The sequence below is a fragment of the Rhinoderma darwinii genome, chromosome 3 (genome assembly GCF_050947455.1).
Source record: "Rhinoderma darwinii isolate aRhiDar2 chromosome 3, aRhiDar2.hap1, whole genome shotgun sequence".
NCBI lineage: Eukaryota > Metazoa > Chordata > Amphibia > Anura > Rhinodermatidae > Rhinoderma > Rhinoderma darwinii.
In genome coordinates this window covers 372,096,591-372,123,274 of record NC_134689.1, presented here as the reverse complement: position 1 = coordinate 372,123,274, position 26,684 = coordinate 372,096,591, and the positions used below count along the sequence as shown (strand labels likewise).

The following is a 26,684-nucleotide window of genomic DNA, read 5'->3' as shown; positions in this document are numbered from 1 at the left end:
ACAACCTCTGAGTTGTAGTACATAATATGGTGACATACAGAGATGTGTAGTGTTAAATGCAGTGGCCTAGCTCTAGGGGTCGCAGCGGTCGCAATTGCGACCGGGCCCAGAAGGCAGGGGGGCCCGCAGCCCCCCGCAACACATCAATGAAAAGTTACTATAGTAACTGGGGCCTATGTAGTAAACTACACCAGCCCCTGTTACTATAGTAACTGACAGTAGTTACCCTCCTCTTCCTGGAGCGTATCAGAGGTTCTGACATCACAGCGCTATGCGCAGCACATAACGTCACGATGCTATGCGCTGCGCACACCATCCCGACACTTGATGGAGTGAGGACCTGCGGCCGAAGAAGAGGTAAGTTTAATTTTAGTTCTTGCTGATGGGTTGGGGTCAGACACCCGGGACCCCCGACAATCAGCTGTTTTGAAGGGGTTGCAGCCGCTCGTACGAGTGCTACTTCCCCTTCATTCCGGCCACTTTCTCACACTGAATCGTCGACACGGACGTGTCAGCGATTCACAGTGTGAGCAAGTGAGCGAAATGAAGGGGAAGCAGCACTCGTACGAGCTCTGCACCCCCTTCAAGACAGCTGATTGGCGGGGGTCCCGGGTGTCTGACCACAACCCATCAGCTATTGATGGCCTATACTGAAGATAGGCCATCAATGTTTAGGGACTGGACAACCTTTAAAGCCTACCGTGTGTTAGGCTTAGATACAGGGCCCCAGCTTATACTGCGTAAGAATACTGTCTGCTGCACCCTGTATCTAAGCCTACATTAGGCTTAGATACAGGGTCCAACAAACAGTATCACACATGCACATGGGACCTGTTCACGTCGCCGCTGCCCTTACTTTGAGGGGTTCCGTCTGGTTAACTGCTCAACGTAAAGGCAAACGGAAACCTTAGCTTCCGTTTGCATCACCATTGATCTCAATGGGTGGGAAGGGTCACAGTTTTTGGCCTTTCCCAGCCTAATAATACTAGACTGCGGCCGCCCCAGTGCCCCTCTGTCACTACAGATGGTCAGGTGCTAGATCATACCCGGCTCTTCCTGGTGGCACTGGGTACCAGGGTAATAATGGGGATTAGTGTTAACCTCTTCATGTCTAACATTAAGTTCCCCCTTAGTAATGGGCGTTGTGAATCAGCCAGCGACAATTACTAGGGCGGTAGTTATAAAGTTTAAACAAATACAAAGACATAGATAAAATATTTTATTGAAATAAAAATTCCACACAACCCTCGTTATCCATTTTATTGAGAATAAAAAAAAATAATGATTATTGCTACCTTTCCTGGGTCCAGCACTGGGCCCTATATCTAATTCAATCATGGGTGATACTGTCTGCTGAGCCACTGTATCTAATCCTATCATGTGCGATACTGTCTGCTGGGCCCTATATCTAATCCTATCATGTGTGATACTGTCTGCTGGGCCCTATATCTAATCCTATCATGTGTGATACGGTTTGTTGAGACACTGTATCTAATCCTATAATGTGTGCTACTGTCTGCTAAGCCACTATATCTAATCTTATCCATCGCTTTAGGGTCGTAGTGCTATAGATATGCGGTCTCATTTTTTTTTGGGGGGGGGGGGCACATATGTATTGGGGCTATTCCCCCTGATGTTTTAAGTCCTTAGTGACGCCCCTGGCTGCTAGTGCTGCATTATTGGATCACTTAGGAGATCCATCGGCCCTGAAAAGTTTGGGGGGGGCCCAAGAAGAACCTTTGCTTCGGGGCCCATGAGCCTTTAGCTACGCCCCTGGTTTTAAATGTACATGCCTAGTGTATGCAGCTCTGTAGTACACTAAAATTGTATTTCGTGAACATCAAAAAAGTGTTTTATACAAATAAAGTGACATAATAAAAGATCGCACAAGATATCCTGATTTAAGTCAAAATATTCTACAGCTGTGAAGACTCAGGTGAAAGCAATCAATACATATGCATATATATTGTAAATCAACATGCAAACATTGGCAGTCACCCAAAACTAAGGTACATAACATGGGACGTGTAGTGCGCAATATTCTATCATCTGTGGCGTTCATGTTGTACAACTACGCAAGCTTAGCATTACATCACATGATAAAAATATCACGTGAACGGCTGTCAAGCAGCTCTATGTTAGCGTCTTAGCAACCACGCATGCATACATGAATGCCAGAGAGAAGAGAAAGAACAGGCATAGAGAATACAGACCAAAGACCCGAACGTAAGTTTATTATATTCAGCTGGCACCCTGATGTAATGGCCAGGACCGGAGCTAGCCTCCGATCCGTCCGATTAGCCCCTCACATGCTGCGTTCAATAGAGATCGCAGCATTTGAGGAGTTTTTAGCCACCGGCACCCCAGCAACGTTATGGCTGGGTTGCCTGGTGGCTGCAAAGGTTATCGGAGTCCTAATACTTACCTCCCGGTCTGCCATCAACAGAAGCCTCCTATGCCCCGCTCGGCGGCGGGGCCTAAAACGCTTTCGGTACCATCGTCAAGATGGCGCCGTCTCAGCTTCCGGCATCAGCAGCGGACACCCCTATGTATCGGCAGGAGCCGGAGCTAGCTCCGATTCCTGCCATTAACCCCTTCGATGCAGCGATCTAATGCGATTGCTGCAACTTAGCGGTTTGTAGCCGGAGGCGGAGCCTTATCGGCTTGCTGTCAGTGAACAACTGACAGTTCCAATACATTGCACTACATAGGTAGTGCAATGTATTAGAACATCAAACAAACAGTTGGATCTTCAAGTCCCCTAGTGGGACTAAAGAAAATTGTAAAAAAAAAAGCAAAAATAAAAGTTGTAAAAAATACAATAAAAGTTTCAAATAATAAAATAAAACACAATCTCCCCGTTATCAAGTCATTTATAATTGAAAAAAATAATAAACCATACATATTTGGTATCGCTGCGACCGTAACGAGCTGAACTATAAAAATATTTTATTTATCCCGCGCAGTGAACGCCGTAAAAAAAAAACTAAAAAATACTGCCATAATTGCTGTTCTTTTGGTCACTTTGTCTTCCAAAAATTGAAATAAAAAGTGATCAAAAAGTCGCATGTATCCAAAAATGGTATCTATAAAAACTATAACTCGTCTCGTAAAAAACAAGCCCTCATACAGCTCCGTCGACGAAAAAATTAAAAAGTTATGGCTCTCACAACTTGGCGACAGAAAAAATATATTCTCTTCACAAAAGTAATTTTATTGCGCAAAAAGTTGTAAAACATAAAAAAGTGCTATAAATTAGGTATTCCCGGAATCGGACTGATCCGCAGAATAAAGTTAACATGTAATTTATTATGCGTGGTGAATGCTATATAAAAATAACTAAAAAAAGATGCCAGAATTGCTGTTTTTTTGTCACCTTGCCTCCCAAAAAAAAAGATAAAAGGTGATCAAAAAGTCGCATGTACCCCAAAATGGTACCAATAAAAACTACAGCTCGTCCCGCAAAAAAACAGGCCTCATACCACTACGTCTATGAAAAAGTAATATAAGTTAAGGCTTCAATAAGTCAGGAAAGAAAAATATCCAGTTGTGCAGCCCAAGGGGAACACTTCTGTTTCAAGAGGCAAATTATCAAGGCACTAAAATTAGGGAACCAGGGGAGGTAGGGCCCAAAAATATCTGCTGGAAGCGGGGGCACCCGTATTATACCAGGACAACACTTCCCAGCAAAATTCCCCAAACTGCAAATGTGCGGAGTGTGGACCAAAAGGAGGATAAGGAAGGACATTTATCAGCGCGACATCGGCCTGTGCAGAAAGGATTGCTCCACAGCGTAACACACATCTATGGATTTATTTTTTATTTATTTTTACCTTATTATTATACCACCTGACTATGCCCCTGATGTACTCTGCCCAGCTCACGTATGCCCCACATTATAAACGGAAACACCAGTAAGACTCCAAACAAAACTACTATGAAGCAAAATCCACGCTCCAAAAGGTCTCCATGCTATACAGAGGTTTCTGGGTTTTGCAAATTTCTGCCGACAATCTATCTCTATTTTTTTTTCTCGCTTACTGCTCCCATCTCTACCCTCATCAAAAAGAGAGTAAATGCAAAGACTTGGACCCCTGAAGCAGAGTCTGCATTCACAGAGCATAAAAGGTGCTTCACTTCTGCCTCCGTTCTACATGATCCAGATGTCTCCCGTCAGTTCTCGTTGGAGGTTGACGCCTCTTCCGTAGGTGCTGGAGCACTTCTCTTCCTAAAAAACTCAAAGGGCAAAGTTGTCTCCTGAGGCTTTTTCTCGAAACTCTTCTCCGCAGCAGAAAGGAACTATTCCATTGTAGATCATGAGCTACTGGCCATCTAATTTACCCTAGAAGAGTGGAGGCATCTGTTGGAAGGTTCTGCACACCCAGTTGTCATTTAAACCAACCACAGGAACCTCACCTACTTACAGTCATCACAACGTCTGACCCAACGTCAAGCCAGGTGGTCGATTTTCTTTGCCAGATATAATTTTCTACTCTAATTGTGTCCAGCTGACAAAAATGTCAAGGCAGATGCTCTATCCCGTTCGTTTGGGACAACTGACCATGAAGAGGATCTTCAGCATATCAATGACCTCTTGCGCATAATAGCTGTTACTCCACTGCAGATCAAAGACGTTCCTCCATGGAAAACCTATGTCCCTCCTGCAAACAGAATGAAGATGCTCTCCTGGGGGTCACAATTTTAACCCCTTCGCGACATCCGCCATATATATACATCGCACGTCGCGTGGGGGAGTAGGGAGCAGGCTCACGGCCGACACTTCCGGGTAACGAGCAGAATCACACTCGAGCGAGATCCCGCCCGTTTAACCCGCCAAATGCCGTGGTCAATAGCGACCATGGCATTTAAATGACTAAAAACAGGGGGGCGACCCGCTGTAACGCTCCCTTGACCACCCCACGCAGCGAAATCGGGGGGTACCGTTGGTTGGCATGGCAGCCTGGGGCCTGATGAAGGCCCCCAAGTCCACAATTTTTGTAGTCCTATGAAGCCCTGCCTCCTATTGTAGTGTAGGAGGGGGTGGCGGCTGTTAATTTCAGTGGCGCCGACGTCACCCCCTCAGAGGGGCAGCAGGCCACCACCTAAGGCAAGAGGCTCAGTTCGCCTCATGGCAGGTTAAGCCCTGAGCACTGCAGCTGCATCATTCTTGCCTCACTTGTAGGAGCCCTAGCGATACGTTATATTTATAAGAAAAACTTCTATTAATCGAGTCTAAGGGTATGTTCACACGGTTAACAAAATACGGCTAAAAATACGGACCTGTTTTCAAGGGAAAACAGCTCCTGATTTTCAGACGTTTTTTAATCAAACTAGCCTTTTTTGCTGTGTTTTTCTATTGAGTCAATGAAAAACGGCTCCAAAAATGGCTCAAGAAGTGACATTCACTTCTTTTTACGGGTCATCTTTTTATGCGCCGTTTTTGAAAATGAGGCGTAAAATAACGCCCCATCGGAACAGAACGGCGTATTTCCCATTGAACTCAATGGGCAGATGTTTGTAGGCGTCCTGCTTCCGATTTTCCAGCCGTTTTTCGGGACGTTTACGGCAGACTATGAGTGCATAGGGACAATCCATCCACTAACCACAACCCCCCCCCCCTCACTGCGTTCCATGGCCAGTTCTGAGCTGCTGCCGGATTTCTAGAGAAGTGTCTGGCAGCTGCCATTAATCTATAAAATAAATAAGTTTAAGTGCCTTATAGTAAATATAGGCCCTACTCCCACAATGCACTGTTCTCTAATAACAGGAAAACAGGAAAATTCTGAAATTACCACTTGAAATGGCCAATAAAAGGTACTAAAATGTACTGAAAGTTTTATTTTATGGTACATAATCAATTACAATCCTGCCATTAACTATCTCTTTGCTGAACCTTCATTTCCAACGCTGAAAGTTTTATTTTATGGTATATAACTCTGCTTTCCTGTCTCCCTATATGGTCTAATGTTATCTCTGTTTGATCGTCATAAATTTTTATGATCATCCAGACCAGGTATTTTGTTTGTTTATCCCTGCATAGCTTTTTCACCTCATGTGTCTAGTTTATTTAATTAATAGCTGAACAAGCTTAATTTGGCCTAGATCTGCGCATCTACTCCCCTATAAGTTTAATTGTAGCACTCGTGCAAGTGTCATATTGTCAAAGTGTCACTGCATTTATACATGGCAGTTAGACAGGGTAAGTGACAGGTAAACTAGGTGGACTAAACAAACAAACTTGCATACATGACCTGGTTAAGTAGAGTCGTGTGCTATTGTACCTTCTTACCTGTGGTGTAGCTATAGGGGTGGCAGCGGTCGCACTTGCGACCGGGCCCCTAAGCCCACGGGGCCTCCATTGCCAGCATGCTGATTAAATTCATTTTCTGTGCTGTGAAGCCGGCACTTACTGGTTACGGTCACATAGTACACTTAGTGTACCATGTGTCCGTGACGTCACGTGAGAGGCGTTCCAGCCAGCGTGGAAGAGCCGGTGTGGAGGACTCCAGGTGAGCTGCAGGGTCTGTATTGTAATGTAATGTATTGTTTTGTGTTGTCTTGTAATGTATTATGTTGTATTGTGCTGTCTGTGTTTGCGGTGGAGAGGGGGGAGGGCATTAAATTACAACCCCCCTCCTCTCTCCACCGCAATCTGCACAATACAACACAATACATTACAAACTGTGGGTCACGTGAAGAACCCCGGCGGGTCGCGAGTCACTCACCGAGGTCCCTGTTCCATTCAATGCTGGAGCAAGGAGCTGATGGCTGACTCCTTGCTCCAGCATTCACTGTGCCCTGAGCAGCTCGACGCAGGCAGGCGCGATGTAGCGACATGATTGCACCTATCTGTGCCGAGTCACTTACAGCACACACCGGAGGAGACGAAGGATCCTCCACCCGGCGTGGGAACGGGGATAGGTAAGTAATTATGTTATTTTTCTATTATGCACATATGGGGGCATTATACTGTATGGGGTGCTGATAGGGCTGGGGATTATACTAAAAGGGGGGCTGATATGGTGGGGGGAGGCATTATACTGAATGGGGGGCTGATATGGCAGGGGGTATCATACTGTATAGGGGGTTGATATGGCATGGGGGCTGATAAGGTGGTGACATTATACTGCATGGGGGCTGATATGGGGGAATTATACTGTATGGGGGCTATGAGGGGAATTATACTGTAGGGGGAGCTGATATGGGGAGCTGATATGGGGGGCATTATACTGTATGGGGAGCTGATATTGGGGGCATTATACTGTATGGGAAGCATTATACTGTATGGGGAGCTCATATGGGGGCATTATACTGTATGGGGAGCTGATATGGGGGTCATTATACTGTATGGGGAGCTGATATGGGGACATTATACTGTATGGAGGCTGATATGGGGGGCATTATACTGTATGGGGAGCTGATATGGAGGTGCATTATACTGTATGGGAAGCTGATATGGGGGCATTATACTGTATGGGTAGCTGATATGGAGGGGCATTATACTGTATGGTGATCTGATATGGGGGCATTATACTGTATGGGGAGCTCATATGGGGGCATTATACTGTATGGGGGTGCTGGTAAGGGGGCATTATACTGTATGGGGGCTGATATGGGGGGCATTATACTGTATGGGGAGCTGATATGGAGTGCATTATACTGTATGGGGGCTGATATGGGGAGCATTATACTTTATGGGGAGCTGATATGGAGGGGCATTATACTGTATGGGGAGCTGATATGGAGGGGCATTATACTGTATGGGGGGGGGCATTATACTGTATGGGGAGCTCATATGGGGGCATTATACTGAATGGGAAGCTCATATGGGGGCATTATACTGTATGGGTAGCTGATATGGGGCATTATACTGTATGGGGAGCTGATATGGGGGCATTATTCTGTATGGGGAGCTTATATGGGGGCATTATACTGTATGGGGAGCTCATATAGGGGGCATTATACTGTATGGGAAGCTCACTTGGGGGGCATTATACTGTATTTGGAGCTGATATCGGGCATTATACTGTATGGGAGCTGATATGGAGGGGCATTATAGTGTATGGGGGGGCTGATATGGAGGGGCATTATACTGTAAGGGGGGCTGATATGGAGGGGCATTATACTGTGTGGAGAGCTCATATGGGGGCGTTATACTGTATGGGGAGCTCATATGGAAGGCCATTATACTGTATGGAGAGCTCATATGGGGGCATTATACTGTATGGGGAGCTCATATGGGGGGCATTATACTCTATGGGAAGCTCATATGGGGGGGCATTATACTGTATGGGAGCTGATATGCAGCGGCATTATACTGTATAGGGGCTGATATGGGGGCATTATACTGTATGGGGGCTGATATGGGGGGCATTATACTGTATGGGAGCTCATATGGGGGCATTATACTGTATGGTGAGCTGATATGTGGAGCATTATACTGTATGGGGAGCTGATATGGAAGGGCACTATACTGTATGGGGAGCTCATATGGGGGCATTATTCTGTATGGGGAGCTCATATGGGGGGCATTATACTGTATGGGAATCTCATATGGGGGGCATTATACTGTATGGGGAGCTGATATGGGGCATTATACTGTATGGGGAGCTGATATGGGGGCATTATACTGTATGGTGAGCTGATATGTGGGGCACTATACTGTATGGGGAGCTCATATGGGGGCATTATTCTGTATGGGGAGCTCATATGGGGGGGCATTATACTGTATGGGAATATCATATGGGGGGCATTATACTGTATGGGGAGCTGATATGGGGCATTATACTGTATGGGGAACTGATATGGGGGCATTATTCTGTATGGGGAGCTTATATCGGGGGCATTATACTCTATGGGGAGCTGATATGGAGGGGCATTATACTGTATGGGGAGCTCATATGGGGGGGCATCATACTGTATGGGGAGCTCATTTGGGGAGCATTATACTGTATGAGGAGCTGATATGGGGGCATTATACTGTATGGGGAGCTGATATGGGGGCATTATTCTGTATGGGGAGCTGATATGGGGGGCATTATACTGTATAGGGGCTGATATGGGGGCACTATACTGTATGGGGGCAGCTATGTGGGGCATTATACTGTGGGGGCTGATATGGGGATCATTATACGGTATGGGGCTGTTATGGTGGGGCGTTATACTGTATGGGGAGCTCATATGGAAGGGCATTATACTGTATGGAGAGCTCATATGGGGGCATTATACTGTATGGGGAGCTCATATGGGGGGCATTATACTGTATGGGAAGCTCATATGGGGGGCATTATACTGTATGGGAGCTGATATGCAGTGGCATTATACTGTATAGGGGCTGATATGGGGGCATTATACTGTATGGGGGCTGATATGGGGGGCATTATACTGTATGGGGAGCTGATATGGGGGCATTATACTGTATGGTGAGCTGATATGTGGGGCACTATACTGTATGGGGAGCTCATATGGGGGCATTATTCTGTATGGGGAGCTCATATGGGGGGGCATTATACTGTATGGGAATATCATATGGGGGGCATTATACTGTATGGGGAGCTGATATGGGGCATTATACTGTATGGGGAACTGATATGGGGGCATTATTCTGTATGGGGAGCTTATATGGGGGGCATTATACTCTATGGGGAGCTGATATGGAGGGGCATTATACTGTATGGGGAGCTCATATGGGGGGGCATCATACTGTATGGGGAGCTCATTTGGGGAGCATTATACTGTATGAGGAGCTGATATGGGGGCATTATACTGTATGGGGAGCTGATATGGGGGCATTATTCTGTATGGGGAGCTGATATGGGGGGCATTATACTGTATAGGGGCTGATATGGGGGCACTATACTGTATGGGGGCAGCTATGTGGGGCATTATACTGTGGGGGCTGATATGGGGATCATTATACGGTATGGGGCTGTTATGGTGGGGCGTTATACTGTATGGGGAGCTCATATGGAAGGGCATTATACTGTATGGGGAGCTCATATGGGGGCATTATACTGTATGGGGAGCTCATATGGGGGGCATTATACTGTATGGGAAGCTCATATGGGGGGCATTATACTGTATGGGAGCTGATATGCAGCGGCATTATACTGTATAGGGGCTGATATGGGGGCATTATACTGTATGGGGGCTGATATGGGGGGCATTATACTGTATGGGGAGCTGATATGGGGGCATTATACTGTATGGTGAGCTGATATGTGGGGCACTATACTGTATGGGGAGCTCATATGGGGGCATTATTCTGTATGGGGAGCTCATATGGGGGGGCATTATACTGTATGGGAATATCATATGGGGGGCATTATACTGTATGGGGAGCTGATATGGGGTATTATACTGTATGGGGAACTGATATGGGGGCATTATTCTGTATGGGGAGCTTATATGGGGGGCATTATACTCTATGGGGAGCTGATATGGAGGGGCATTATACTGTATGGGGAGCTCATATGGGGGGGCATCATACTGTATGGGGAGCTCATTTGGGGAGCATTATACTGTATGAGGAGCTGATATGGGGGCATTATACTGTATGGGGAGCTGATATGGGGGCATTATTCTGTATGGGGAGCTGATATGGGGGGCATTATACTGTATAGGGGCTGATATGGGGGCACTATACTGTATGGGGGCAGCTATGTGGGGCATTATACTGTGGGGGCTGATATGGGGATCATTATACGGTATGGGGCTGTTATGGTGGGGCATTATACTGTATGGGGCAGTTATGGGGCATTATACTGTGTGGGGGCAGCTATGGGAGCATTATACTGTGTGGGGGCATTATATTATGGGGGCTGTTGGGCAAGGCGTCTGGGCATAGGCGCGCGCAGGGGTCTAATGATGGTGGTGTTGGGGAGGGGCAGGGGGTCCAAGCTGAATTCTTGCACCCAGGCCAATGAGCCTTTAGCTACGCCCCTGCTGCGGCCCCTTCATACAGTTGATCAGTGGGGGTACAAGGGGTTGCACCCCCGATCGATCTGACTTTAATGACCTATCCTAAATATAGGCCATCAATATAAACGTTCTGGGGAACTCCTTTAACCCCTTCCCGCACCTTGACGTAACTTTACGTCGATGTGTGCAGTAAGTTTGCGTACCTTGACGTGCAGTTACGTCTGTGCTTTGACAGTTAACCGCCGCGCGGCGCTACACCGCAGCGGCGGTTAACTGTGCAGGGTGTGTGCTCTGCATTCCCCGTTGCCAATCAGTGGCCTATCACCGCTGATTTCGGCAGTTAACCCCTTAATTGCGGCGTTCGATTTTGAACGCCACATTTAAGGTGTTTAGCGCCGATCGGCAGCCCCCACGTGAAATCACGGGGACTGGCAATGGTACTCATAGCAACCAGACGCCAGACAATGGCTTCCAGGCTGCCATGTACAGAAGCCTATGAGGACCATGACAGATAGAATACATTACACTACGTAGGTAGTGTAATGTACTCTAGCAGCAATCAAAGCTGCAAGTCTAAGTGTCCCCTAGTGGGACAAGTGAAAAAAGTAAAAAAAAAGAATAAAAATGTTTTCCAAAAAGTGTAAAAATAAAAGTTATAAGTGACAAAAACAAGAACTGCTTTTTTTTCCTATAATAAGTCTTTTATTATCGGAAAAAAATGAACACGTAAAAAAAAAGTACACATATTTGGTATCACCGCGTCGTAACGACCCCAACTATAAAACTATAATATTATTTTTCCCGCACGGTGAACACCGCAAAAAAAATAAACGAAAAACAATGCCAGAATCACTATTTTTGGTCACCACCCCTCCCAAAATATACAATAAAAAGTGATCAAAAAGTCGCATGTACGCCAAAATAGTACCGATACAAACTACAACCCGTCCCGCAAAAAACAAGCCCTTACACAGCTTTTTTGACTGAAAAATAAAAAGTTATGGCTTTCAGAATATGGTAACAAAAAAAAAAATATTTTCGAAATAAGTGATTTTATTGCGCAAACGCTGCAAAACATAAAAAAAAATATCTACATATGGTATCGCAGTAATCGTACCGACCCGCAGAATAAAATATAATGGTCATTTATAGCCCAGGGTGAACGCCATAAAGAATAAGTAAAAATCATTGTCAGAATTGATGCTTTTTGGTCACCTGGCTTGCCGAAAAATGGAAAAAAAAGTGATCAACAAAATCGCATATACCCCAAAATGGTACCAATGAAAATTACAGATTGTTCCGCAACAAATAAGCCCTCACGCAGCTCCGGTGGTGAAAAAATTAAAAAAGTTCCGGCTCCCAGATTATGGCGATGCAAAATGTGCAGAGCGTTCCAAAAGCGGATAGGATCGGTGCCATTTATAAGTTCGACACTGGCCACACATCTGCGGATTATTATTTATTTACCCCATTATTATACCCTCTTGTTATGCCCTGATGTACTCTGCCCAGACTACATATGCCCCCACATTATAAACTGAAATACCAGCAAAACGCCAGAGCTACTACCAAGCTAAAGCTACGCTCCAAAAGCCAAATGCCGCTCCCTTCCTTCTGAGCCCTACAGCGTGCCCAAACAGCCGTTTACGTCCACCGATATGGCATCGCCATACCCAGGAGAACTCGGTTAATATTTTATGAGGTATTTTTCTTCAGTGGCACAAACTGGGCACAACATATAGTGCACTAAAATGGCACATCAGTGGAAAATTTAAATTTTCACTCTGCACCATCCACTGCGCATTAAACCCTTCGCGCATGACTTAATAGCATGTCATGGTGTGGGGGGTGATATATGGAGCATCTCACGCATCAGCTGTGGGTGTCAGCTGTGTATTACAGCTGATACCCGGGACTAACGGACAGAAACAGCGATCACGCTGTTACAGGAGCCTGTAAAAATGACAATATACTGCAATACATTAGTATTGCAGTGTATTCTACCAGCGATCTAACGATTGCTGGTTCAAGTCTCCTAGGGGGAGTAATAAAATATGTAAAAACAAAAGTAAATAGTTATTATTAGTGGAAAAAATTAAATAAATATTTTAAGTCCAAAAATAAACCCTTTTCACATTTTTTCTCTAAAGTAATGTAAAAAAAAATTAAAATACACAAAATTGGTATCGCTGCGTCCGTAAAAGTCCAAGCTATTACAATATACCATTATTGAACTCGCACGGTGAACGCCGTGAAAAAGAAAGAATTTTAAACGGCAAAATCAGTTTTTTGGTCACCTTGGCTCTACCAAAAAATGTAATAAAAAGTGCTGAAAAAGTCTTATGTACCAAAAAATGGTACCAATAAAAAGTACAGCTCGTCCCGCAAAAAATAAGCCCTCACACCGCTCTATTGACGGAAAAATAAAAAATTGTGGCTCTCGGAAAGCGGGGAGGAAAAACTAAAAAGAAAAAGCAAAACATGGATCAGTTCGGAAAGGGTTAATTACTTTCTATTGAAAAAACATTTATGACCACATGTGGGGTATAGCTGTACTTGGGAGAAATTGCTTTACGAATGTTGGGGTGCATTTTCTCCTTTATCCTTTGTGACATTTTAGTGGAAATAATATTTTCACGGCCTAATTCTAATAAATTCTGCAAAAGACGTGTGGGTCCTAAATGCTCACTATACCCCTAGATAGATTCCTTAAGTGGTGTAGTTTCCCAAATGGGGTTACTTTTGGGGGGCTTCCACTGTTTCGGTCTCTCAGTGGCTTTGCAAATTCGACATGACACCTAAAAACTATTCCAGCTAAATTTGAGCTCCAAAAGCCAAATAGCGCTCCTTCCCTTCTAAGCCCCGGTGTGGGTCCAAACAGCAGTTTATGACCACATATGGGGTATTTACGTAATCAGGAGAAATTGTTTTACAAATGTTGGGGTGCTTTTTCTCCTTTATTCCTTGTAAAAATTAAAAATGTCTAAGTTCTTACAGAAAAAAAAGTAGATTTTTACCTCTACAGACTAAGGCTGGGTTCACACGACCTATTTTCAGACGTAAACGAGGCGTATTACGCCTCGTTTTACGTCTGAAAATAGGGCTACAATACGTCGGCAAACATCTGCCCATTCATTTGAATGGGTTTGCCGACGTACTGTGCCGACAACCTGTCATTTACACATCGTCGTTTGACAGCTGTCAAACGACGACGCGTAAATTGACTGCCTCGGCAAAGAAGTGCAGGACACTTCTTTGCAACGTAATTTGAGCCGTTCTTCATTGAAGTCAATGAAGAGCAGCTCAAGATTTATGAGCGTCAAGGACGCCTCGCATAATGCGAGGAGGAGCTTTTACGTCTGAAACAACGCAGTTATTTTTTCTTAAATCAGTCTGTCTTTTCAGACGTAAAAGAAAGATAGCGTATGCACATACCCTAATTCCAATGAATACAGCAAAACAACTGTGGGGTCAAAATTCTAACTTTACCCCTAGAAACATTCCTTCAGGGGTGTAGTTTCCAAAATGGGGTCACTATTGGGGGGTTTCCACAGTTTTCATCCCTCCAGTGCATTGCAAACGCGACACGGCACTGAAAACTATTCCAGCAAAATCAGAAATCCAAAATCCAAATGGTGCTCCTTCTCTTCTGAGGCCTGCTGTGGGTCCAAACAGCAGTTTATTACCACATATGAGTTATTGCCATAATCGGAAGAAATTGCTTTACATATGTTGGGGTGTTTTTCTACTTTTATTCCTTGTAAAAATTTAAAATCTACTTTTTTGGTGAAAAAAAGTAGAAATTTTAATCTTCACATACTAATTCAAATAAATTTAGCAAAAAAACTGTGGGTTCAAAATGCTAACTATACCCATAGATAAATTCCCTGAGGGGTATAGTTTCCAAAATGGGGTCACTTTTGGGGGGTCTTTACTGTTTTGGTACCACAAGACCTATTCAAACCTGACATGGTGCCTAAAATATATTCTAAAAAAAGGAGGCCCCAAAATCCACTAGGTGCTTCTTTGCTTCTGAGGCCGGTGTTTCAGTCCATTACCGCACTAGGACCACATGTGGGATATTTCTAAAAACTGCAGAATCTGGGCAATAAATATTGAGTTGCATTTCTTGGGTAAACCCTTCTGTGGTACAGAAAAAATGTATTACAAATGAATTTTCTAAAAAAAAAATGAAATTTGTAAATTTCACCTCTACTTTGCTTTAATTCCTGTGAAATGCCTAAAGGGTTAAAACACTTTCTGAATGATGTTTTGAATACTTTGAGGGGTGCACTTTTCAAAATGGGGTGATTTTTGGGGACTTTCTAATATATAAAGCCCTCAAAGCCACTTCAGAACTGAATAGGTCCCTGAAAAAATAGGCTTTTGACATTTTCTTGAAAATATGAGAAATTGCTGCTAAAGTTCGAAGACTGGTAACGTCCTAGAAAAATAAAAGAATGTTCAAAAAACGATGCAAACATAAAGTAGACATATGGGAAATATAAACTAGTAAGTATTTTGTGCGGTATTACTATCTGTCTTACAAGCAAATTCATTTAAATTTAGAAAAATGCAAATTTTGGTGTTTTTTACAGATAAATATTGAATTTATCGACCAAATTTTTTCCCTAACATAAAGTACAATATGTCACGAGAAAACATTCTCAGAATCACTTGGAATAGGTAAAAGCATTCCAGAGTTATTACCACATAAAGTGACGCATGTCAGATTTGAAAAATCGGCATGGTCCTGAAGGCCAAAACAGGCTCAGTCCTGAAGGGGTTAATAGTGATAGGTCTTGCTGTTGTGTTCTGAGGAAATCTCACACACACACACACACACACACACACACACACACACACACACACACACACACCTGTATACCTAAGAACACAACTTCCATTTAAACACAATGGTACATATATGGGAATGTGCTGACTTATGACATATTAAATAACAAAATCCCTGCAGCACTCCCCCCCCCACCCCCCCCCCCCCACCACCCCAAAACCTGTATGATTTAAACTGTTTGGAGATAGTTACAATTCCTGTAATAATAATATTACTGTTACATTAGGAAATTACTGACAGATTGTCGACGTCATTCATCTAACTCCCCAATCGCACAGTGATCACTGTAATAATCTATAAAGAGGCTCAGATACGTTCTCTGCTACACTGACTTCTGATTTATTTACTTCATTCAAGGTCTGATAGGTGGAACTTCAGACTAGAAGTCAGGGCAAATGCCATGAAATGGCCCTAAAGATGGTGGAGCCCTCACTCACAAAGAGTTATCCTTCAACATGCAGGAGAGGAAAAACCCCAGTGGAGGACTGCCATTCCTTTGGGCTCGGGGGTGGAATGCCAATGTGTGACTTAAGGCAGATGGAGCAGATTATTCACATGTTCTGTGAATGGATCTGACTCCGAAAAGTCCAGTAAGTGTCCAATATATTAGTGAGTGCAGAGACCTAGCCCGGAATCTGCGTCTTTTTCCAGAAGTGCAGGTCGTCTCCTCCTGACATGAAGATGGTGGCCACCATGTCTTTGAGTTGTGGTCATCAGCTGTTTCCTGTATTCATCCGGAACGCTGCAAATTGTTGGAATGACCCCCACTCCGAAATAGTGATCTGCAGATACAATAATAGAAATTATTATATACTATGTAGTCCTGGTATCAGCGTCATCAATGTCACCTCAGGAAATAAGAACGGAGCTCAGATACTCTGTAAAAACCTGTGAATTGTCATTATCGGCAATAACCTATTTTTTTTGTTATTGTCACATTTGTATTAGTATCACATGTTCACATTGTACAACATTTCTGGGGATCAGAGACCACCATATAGTAGACCCCTCCCCCACTTGTCAGATAACAGCAGATTGTGGAAACAGGGTATTTATGTGACAGAAATGACAAAAATCAACCAAACCAGTGGTTACTTACCGATGACAACAGGCCTGTATGCAAATGGCCAGTTCGTTCTTGTTGGGGTCTCTGGTGGAGGTCAGGAGTTGGGTAGACTTTGCACCTCTGGAGATATAGATTTGTATGTGGTCTTTGTCTTTATCATGGGTTATGTCATGTCCGGTAAATAGGGGCGATCTCTTAGCCCTTCCAAGACTCTACATGTCTTTTTGAAGACGTGGAGTCACATCTTGTCTTTTTTGGGGAATCTAGTAATCCTGCCATTTTGCAGGCAGCATATAAGATGATTTCTCATCATGCCGTGATCGTAAACAGCTGTGGGGTCTCCGTCCTCTGTCAGAAACTCGTAGGCAAACGCTACAGCAAATACCCCACAGTCATAGTTGTTCAATTGCTGATCCACATTGAGAAACTGCACATGCTTCAAGGGGTCTTCGACCATTACCCCATAGATGTTATTAATCTCTTCACAGATAGTTGGTGACAGATTGATGGTATTGATGCTGTCTGCCACTAGGATCTTGCCATTTCTGAAGCACGTTGTAAGCCAGTGTTTCCTGTCCTGATCGTAATGGATTTGTACAGCCTTCCTTAGTACAACGTACCCTGGTATTAGAAGAGCAGCGACCGGCTGCAGGCCATCAAAGTCCTCAAACTGATTCTGAAGGAGTTCTTGGGCCTGGTTGATGATGTCATCGCTTAGCATGAGGTTCTCTGGAGTCAGGTTGTTTGTGTCATGCTGTCTCCAGGAGTCAGGCGCCATTACATTTAGTGTTGTCTTCAGCTCTGGACTCCCTGGAGTTGGAATGGGCTGCAGTCCATTAAAGCCTTCAAACTGATTCTGAAGGAGCTTTTGGGTCTTGTTGATGCCATTGTTCTGCACGCTTCTTTGCCCGCTGCTCATTTGGATGGATATGTCCTCTGGAGACAGGTGGTTCGTGTTGTGATGTCTCCAGAAATCAGGCGTCATTACTACTGGTGATGTTCTCAGCTTCGGATACCCTAGATCTTTTGTTATTGGATCAGAAACGAATCTGCTACAGCTATTTTGGGTGGTGGGAATGTCATGGGCTGAATTCCCTCGCTGGTTGTTACTCTCCTTTTACGACTCACCATGGGAGTTTCACCAGGCGCCTTTACAACAACTTTATCATTCCCAGCCATTGATATGTCCAACATTTTAAGGGTTTTCCGTTCTGTCTTAAGATTTGAAAAGAAGACATCACTTTTCACTGGTGTGAATTGTGGTACTGGAAGATTCTTTATAATGCTTCTTCTTTTTCGATTCTTTAGTCTTATTTTAGTAGTTGTTGAATCCTGGACAATAACTGGCTCCTCAATAATGCTTAACTTTCTTTTCAGTTGTTTTATGCTGGTATCAGCCTCACTCATCAATGGTCTGGAAGATTTGTCGGTGCAATCAGTAATGTCCCTGGGTCTTTTTTGTGGAAGATTCCCACTATATTGTTTTTCTCCCTGGGACAGGTCTTGTGTTATTATGAGATCATTGTGTACATTATATGCACATCTCTGATCAGCAGTAACGTCTTCACTATCCACAGCCGTGGACGTGATTTCAATATCACCTACTTTGTAGGTTGGTCTCTTCTTTTCTGTGTCTTGGCATATGACATGATCTTTCTGTCTTTTAAAAGCAGCTGACCTGAAAAAACTTCTGACCTTTGTTATGATGTTTGACTTCTTGGTCAGGAAGCTAGAATTCTTCATCAGTGATCTCCACTTTCTATTGAAGTTCCTGATATGGGTCAGTTGAAAGGCGCCAATCGACTTGAAGGAAGAGAGAGCGGTGACCAGCAGCCGCTGGCCACGTTGCCATATCCCATGAGATCTCATGGTAGCTTCAACTCTGTGTCACTCTTTCTTTTGTCTTGTTATGTGTGTCCAACATGGAGACACATTCTCTGGATAGAGCTGTAGATGCCATTATGATGTCATTATGTGACATCACAGCTGTAGGCAAAGTTACCTCTGAAACAGTGCACATTGTGACATCATCCAAAAAATATTTTAACCCCTTAATTCTCTGGGTATCTCAGAGTCTGAGTCTGTATAAACAGAGATTTTTGGTTTGTTCTTACTTATTTTAAGGGGTAATCCTATCCTAAACATTTATGCTACAGCCACAGAATATTCCATGAACCTTATGGACCCTCACCTAACAAGAGAATGGGGTCTGTGACTTTCATCATATTTAAGGCCGCTTAAGTCTCCATATTGAAGTTTATGGGATTAACATAAAGAGCCAACGCAAACGCACGCATCACTGCCACCAATGCCCATAGGCTAGGTGCATCACATTGATGCGCATATGAGCTATCTGCATTGGTGAACAATCACATACTTTGGTGCTGACCCCTTCCCTCTGCTGTGGCTGTCGGGCCCTTTAGTCTTACTAATACTGTGTTCCAGAGTTAGGCCCCATGCACACGACTGTAAAAAAACCTCAGTTTTTGCGGTCCGCGATAGCGGTCCTCAAAAGTTGACCCATTCACTTTCATTGAACGCGGACACCTTTCCGTAGTGCTACCGATGGGTGTCCGTGCCATAGAAATGTTCTGAAAATTATGGAACATGTCCGTTCTTTTCCATTTTGCAGGCCGTGCTCCCATACTTTGTATGGGAGCACGGGCCGAAAATGCGGGTGGCAGTCGGCGGCCGGCTGTGCCCGCAATCGCGGGCCGTGATTGCGGGCACAGTCGTGTGCATGGGGCCTTATACTGTGCTCCACAGGAATTCCCAGAGATATACTGTGCTGCCAGGGGCATAGCTAAAGGCTCATGGGCCCTGGTGCAAGAACTCAGCTTGGGCCCCCGTACCCCTCCCCAACACCACAAGACCCCTGCCGTGCCTATGGCCAGCTGCCTTGCCCAACAGCCCCCCAGTATCATTCCCCACATAGCCGCCCCATAGTATAATGCCCCCTATTAGCTGCCCCCATACAGTATAATGCTCCCCGTAGCTGCCCCATACGGTATAATGCTCCCCATAGCTGCCCCCATACAGTATAATGCTCCCACAGCTACCCCCCCACAGTATAATGCTCCCATAGCTACCCCCCACAGTATAATGCCCCCATACAGTATAATGCCCCCCATAGCAGACCCCATACAGTATGATGCCCCTCATAAATTCCCCCATACAGGATAATGCCCCCATAGCAGCCCCATACAGTATAATGCCCCTCATAGTTGCCCCACACAGTATAATGCCCCCCATAAAGTATAATGCCCTCATAGCAGACCCCATACAGTATAATGCCCCTCATAAATTCCCCCATACAGTATAATGCCCCTCATAGCTGCCCCCACACAGTATAATGCCCTCCATAGCAGCCCCATACAGTATAATGACCCTCATAGCTGCCCCCACACAGTATAATTCCCTCCTTAGCTGCCCCACACAGTATAGTGCCCCATACAGTATAATGCCCCCATAGCAGCCCCATACAGTATAATGCCCCTTTAGCTGACCACACAAGTATAAAGCCCCCATAGCTGTCTCCCTATAGTGTAATGCCCCCATAGCTGCCACCATATCAGCCCCCCAGACAGTATAATGCCCCCATAGCAGACTCATACCATATAATGCCCCTCACAGCTGCCACCTTATCAGCCCCCCATACAGTATAATACCCCTCATAGCTGCCACCATATCAGCCCCCCATACAGTATAATGCCCCTCATAGCTGCCACCATATTAGCCCCCCTCCTTATACAGTATAATTCCTCCATATGTGCATAATAGAAAATAATAAAGTTACTTATCCCCGTTCCCACGACGGGTGGAGGAGATCCTTCTCCTTCTTTGCCCTGTGTTGAGTGACTCGGCACAGACAGGCGTGATGATGTCACTAAATCGCGCCTGTCTGTGCCGAGACGCTAATAGCTCACGATACAGTGAATACTGGAGGAAGGAGCTCCTTGCTCCAGGACTAAATTCAACTGGATCTGCGTCCTGAGGATGAAAATACATTTGGAAGCAGGACCTCGGTGAATGGTACACGACCCCCCAGGGGGAGTGCGACCCACAGTTTGTAATGTATTGTGTCATGCAGTTTGTGTTTGCGGTGGAGAGAGGAGAGGGGGGCCTGTAATCTAAAGCCCCCCTCTCCTCTCTCGACCGCAAACACAGACAGTACAATACAACAGACAGTACAATATAACACAAATACATTACAGGCCCCCTCTGCAGCTCACCTGCAGTCTTCCATGCTCTTCCGCATTGGCTCTTCCACAGTGGCTGGAACGCCCCCTCACGTGACGTCACGGTCACATGGTACACTCAGTGTACCATGTGACTGTGACGTCTAAACAAACCATGGCCGTAATCAAGAAGTGCCGGCATCACGGCACATACAAAGTTTGTATCAGCGAGCTGCATGGCAACGGGGGGCCTGCGGGCAACTGCGACCGCTGCGACCCCTATAGCTACGACACTGTGCCGCCGTATGTGCCCCAAAGATATAATGTTTTGTCATATGAGCCTGATAAACTGTGCACACCAAATCCCAAAATAAATTCAGACCCGAGACAAGACCCCTAAATAAATCAGGCCATACGCTACTAAAGAGTGAGCTAATAATATCCTCTGCCTGGCTGAGACAAGGTGTTTTCATGCCCCAGGCAGATTAGGTAAATTGCCCCCTCCCCTCCCTGTGGAGTGAATATAGAACGACCATACTCGCTAATAAAAAATATTAAAAGAGATTTAAACACATTTTATAAGATAATTTTATTTATAAAAAAATATAAGCTAACCTAATAAATTTAAATAGTAATTTATACTACCAGTAATATTTATAACTGAAGCAAAAACTGCTTACTGACATAAATATTCTGTTTTATTATTTATTTAACGACACATTTTCCTGTTTGTTCCCGCCCTTAGGGTATGTTCACGCGGTGGAATTTTTGCTGCGGAATCAGAGTTTTTCAGCTAGCGGGTAAAATAAACGTCCTGTCCAATCTTTGGGCGGATTCCTTTGGAGCCTCCGATTGAAGTGAAAGGGAGGAAAAAATCTTCCTACAGACGGCAGGAATAATTTCACGGCAGATTTTGCGGCGGGACCCGCTAAGAAAAATCCGCCATGTGAACTGAGCCTTAAATATGAAGGCCACACCGCAAAGACGGAAAATTAAAGTAGAACATAGAAAACTAGAAAATGAGAAGCCCCAAAGCAAACTTTTAGAAAATGCATGTTGGAGCAGGCAATAAACTAACTACTGGGACCCCCACTGATGACTGGAACTGGGTTCCCGAGCACCCATTTTAGAGGCATTTGAATGGAGCGGTGGTCACGCATGCATCCTGCCGCTCCATTCAAAATCTATAGGACTCACGGACATAGCCCAGTACCACGATCATCTATTTCCCTCAATCTCGTAGACATTGAATGGAGCGGCAGGGTAAATACGTGACCAGCGCTTCATTCAAATGCCTCCGGAATTGGGGCTCAGGTCTCCTGTTTTACTCGGGGTCCCAGCGGTTGGACCCACACCTATCATACATTTATCGCCTATCTGTTTGTCCTGGGATAACTCCTTTAATAAAGACCCCAGACCAGACCAAAGAATTAATACAGACCCCAGACCAGAACCCAAATTTAATACAGACTCCAGATTAGACCTCAACATTAATACAGACCCCAGACTAGACCCTAAAATTAATACAGACACCAGACCTCAAAATTTATACAGACCCCAGATGAGACTCCAAAATTAATGCAGACACCAGATCAGAGCAGAGAAATAATACAGACTCCACATCAGACCCCCATCTTCACCTACCCCTCGTCCCGGCCTTGCTGCTAGGATGACTGCTCTGTCACTAGTGTTGGGGTTCCCTGGTGGTCACCTTGCAATCAGTTCCACTGTATCCCCTCTGTGTGGAGAAGCTATAACTGGTGCAGCCAGTAGGTGGCAGCATCACCCACAGAGAAATCCAGTCCCTGCTAGTGATGCTGCTTCCTGTTCAGTCACTCATCTATAGGAGGAGTGGATCCTGTAAGAGGTGAGTCTTGCCTGGTCCCTGTCCCTGGGATCCTGCTATGGGGACCCTGCTGCTACTACTGGGGTCACTTTTATGGGTGGGTTTGTGGCTGTCACTGTTATTGGGGATCTATAGGGAGGTCTACACTATGGCCTACACTTCTTTCTGGGGAATAGCTACAAGGTGGCAGGATTGTGTAGGCGCTATATGGGTGTAGTTTGGGCACAGCCTGTTGCCATCTCTACTATGTGGAACAATTTAGGGGTGTCTTTGGCATCACTAGATCTGGGCCGGAGAAGTTGCCTATAGCGACCAATCAGAATCCAGCATTTTCTGGATGCTCTTAAGAAAACGAAACCAACAACCTGATTGGTTGCTATGGTAACTGCTCCACTTCTCCCTTGCGCTAGTTTTGATAAATCTCCTGCATTGTCTATACGTATATATCTAGGGTTGGGTTGCGGTCTCGTCATAATAATAAGGGGGGGACAGATATTTGAACGTTTTTCTTGACACTTCTTCGCTACTGTGATTGAAGCACTTGAGTCATTATTGAGGCTCCCAACCACCAGTTATCCGCCACCCCCACTATATACTGTTATTATTATTATTACTGGTATGTTATCTTGTAGGTTATTATATATATTATTATGGACGCCCCAATTTCCTGCTGATTATATAATTTTTGGATGTGGTTATAAATTCAGTATAATCTCCCACAATCCTGTAGGGTGTCACTGAGGAGATGATGAGGGTTGTATCTATTTCTCCAGAGTCTTCTTACTTCTAGGAGAAAAGTGACAAGAAGTGTCTGGACCATGCTGAGACCTGTTCTGCTGACGCTGGGAGTTCTGGGTGAGGAAATGTACAGACGAATAATCATTTCTGGAGGTTTTATATGAATGTGAAGTGAAATAGTTTCAGTAAAATGATGAGTGTACATGTGTTACTTCTGGAGGTTGTAGTACATGTATATTGCTGCTATTCTCTAATATACTGTGGGGGGATTTATTAACCATTGTACGCCAGTATTCTGTGGAAAAAATGCTGAAAATTTTGTCGCACAGCTATTTTGCGGAAAAATGTGCGACCTTTCGCTGTTTTGCGTGACATCCGACACTTTTATAAAAAGGGGCTCACCTTTGTAAAGACGGGCACGGCCACCTGCGACCTAGCAAATTTATCATAATTTATGCCAGAAACGGAGGTCAATCATGGCGCAAATGTATGCTAGCTCATAACCTGCGTAGATTTCACCAAGTAGGCCACAGGGCGGTAGAAGGTTGAGTCCTGCTCCGAACCCTGTACCTGCCCCTAATCATAGTACCCCCCAAAAAGGACAAAAAAAATAATGTGTATATATATATATATATATATATATATATACACACAGCATTAAGACGTTATATCCAGGGCCGCACACAAGTACCTGACGCTTTCCAGCCTTAGGACCATGTATGCGCCACAACCTGATGTGGGAGCCTGGTGGGAGCAGTGGGTGGGTTTAGTTTTTTATGTTCATTTAGGGGGCATGTGGTTGGTTGCGGTCGCACTGCGCCTCTTAATAAATTTTCACATCTTACTCCAGCAGGTTTTAAGCTAAGACTGGTGTATAAAGTAAATGTGCCCTGTGTGTTATATTAAGATCTGGAGGACCGGCTCACTTGTCTGTATGGATAAAGTATGTGTATAGACAGCAATGTACAGTATATAGCATGCTCATGCAGGAGGCTACACATTGACTGTGACAGTGCAATCTGCAGTCATAGCTATGGCCAATCAGGCCGGGCGGTACCGTGATTAGCATACGGTGTACGCTTTGTAATGGCTCTTCACCCAGGAGAACGTGGCGACATTCAGTGGCTGCCATATCAACCGAGACATATGCAGAAAGAACACTGCAAACTTGAATAAACCCTACAGTTGTCATCATGTCCAAGACTAAAGCTGGTCAAACACTTTGGATAACTCTGGGCCAAACGGTTATCTCCATAAACATTCATCTGTTGAGTGTTCATGTTAAATGCCAAGGAACAAAGGATCCTTATTCCCCGAAACAGCAGATGTCGTGGAACAGTCAGGCTGCCCCAGTGGCGGATTAAGTAGACCATAGGCCCTGGGCTGTTCCACAAACTTAGGCCCCCTTCCCCACCGCCGCTCTGCGGTGTCTATAGTGAACACCACCTTTTTGTGCGAGTATTGACAAATGGGTGTTACGATTTCCCTTGTCAAAGGGCTGTGTCCCTACATACTGACAGTCTCCAACCATGGCTGACAGTATCACAATGTTCAGGGACACTTCCCCTTGACAATAGGAATGGTAACACACATTTGTCTATTAGTCCTGGGTACACAAAAATATGTAGAATATAAGGATTTCCTACAACAGACATGTCAGGAGAGGGGACAGATCCCCTATAGATCCAGTGACGTCTTCTCTGATGGGAGTCATTTTCTTTTCTTCTCCATCTGACGCAGACCGTTATGGCGACTTCTCCTGATGAGACATTTTTTGCCCATCACTTCTGCAGCCATTTCCAGCCCCTATAGAAACACAAAAATTAAGACACCAAAGCCCAGGACCATACATTAAAAGGGTTGTCCGGGCACAGACTGGTTTTTATACTGATGACCTATCGATGTGCCCGGACAACCCCTTATACGCAGACTAATAAATTCGGACCCCAGACCAGATCCCCCTAAACAAATACAGACCCCAGAACAAGTACCCTAAATAAATACAGACCTCAGACAGGACCCCTAAATACAAACCCCAGACACGACCCCCTACACTAATATTGACCCCAGACCTGACTCCCTTAATGCAGACCCGAGACCAGGCCCCCCAAATACAGACCCCCTAAATACAGACCCCAGACCTGACCCCTTACACTAATAATGACCCCAGACTTGAATCCCTTAAGTAATACAGACCCCAGACCAGACCCCCTAATCTAATACAGACCCCAGACCAGACCCCTAAATACAGACCCCTAAATAAAGACCCCTAAACTAATATAGACCCTAGATCAGGCTCCCTAAATACAGACCCCATAAACTAATACAGACTCCAGACCCCTAAATACAGACCCCCTAAATACAAACCCCAGACCTTAAACTAATACAGACCCCCAGACCTGACCCCCTACACTAATAATGACCCCAGACCTGACTCCCTTAAGTATTACAGACCCCAGACCAGACCCCCTAATCTAATACAGGCCCTAGAACAGGCCTCCTAAATAGATCCCATAAACTAATGCAAACCCCAGACGTCAAACTAATACAGACCAAAGACCCCTTAAACTAACACAGACCCCTAAATATACAGACCCTAAGCCCCTTAAACTGATACCGACCTCAGACCCCCTAAATACAGACCCCTTAAACTAATACAGACACCAAACTTCCTAAATACAGACCAGACCCCTAAATACAGTCCCCAAACCAGACCCCCTAAATACAGTCCCCCACACCAGACTCCCTAAATACAGACCCCTTAAACAAATCCATCCCCTTATAGTTACATAGCAGCTCACCTCAGGCTTCTCTGTGGAGTCTTGCTGCTGCTCACGGACCTGCGGTCACGTGACCAGCAGAACTCTAAACAGTAGTAAGAACTTCAGAGATGAGGTCATGGCAAAATCGCCACAAAAATGCGATATAACTACATTGTACTTTGGGCGGCCATAAGCCCCCCAAGAGCCTCCAAAACGCCCTATGATTATCCGCCATTGGGCTGCCCCCATACACATTAGATTGTTAAAATCACCTACTATCTAACGTATATGGCCAGGGATGAACATGCAGCGAACGCAT

At 44.8% G+C, this 26,684-nt stretch overlaps 2 protein-coding genes across 7 annotated transcripts in view; one reads left to right on the top strand and one right to left on the bottom strand.

Moving 5' to 3' along the window:
* Window positions 1-338: 338 nt before the first annotated feature.
* Window positions 339-26,684, top strand: part of LOC142750007 (zinc metalloproteinase-disintegrin-like 4a) — a 69,015-nt gene continuing 42,669 nt past the window's right edge. The window contains exons 1-2 of one of the 6 annotated variants that reach the window (XM_075858706.1): window positions 339-357; window positions 23,656-23,720. In XM_075858706.1, coding sequence (XP_075714821.1) covers window positions 23,684-23,720 — 37 coding nt within the window. In that variant the 5' untranslated portion in view covers window positions 339-357; window positions 23,656-23,683. Of the gene's footprint in view, window positions 358-22,797; window positions 22,887-22,908; window positions 22,963-23,345; window positions 23,482-23,595; window positions 23,721-26,684 lie in introns of those variants that run through there. The other 5 variants (XM_075858701.1, XM_075858704.1, XM_075858702.1 and 2 more) reach the window with 5 other exon arrangements.
* Window positions 16,104-18,755, bottom strand: LOC142750008 (uncharacterized). The gene is made up of 2 exons (XM_075858707.1): window positions 16,875-18,755; window positions 16,104-16,557 (listed from the first exon to the last, which is right to left on the bottom strand). Exon 1 carries the CDS (start codon window positions 17,824-17,826, stop codon window positions 17,080-17,082), a length of 747 nt encoding a protein of 248 aa, XP_075714822.1. The 5' UTR covers window positions 17,827-18,755; the 3' UTR covers window positions 16,104-16,557; window positions 16,875-17,079.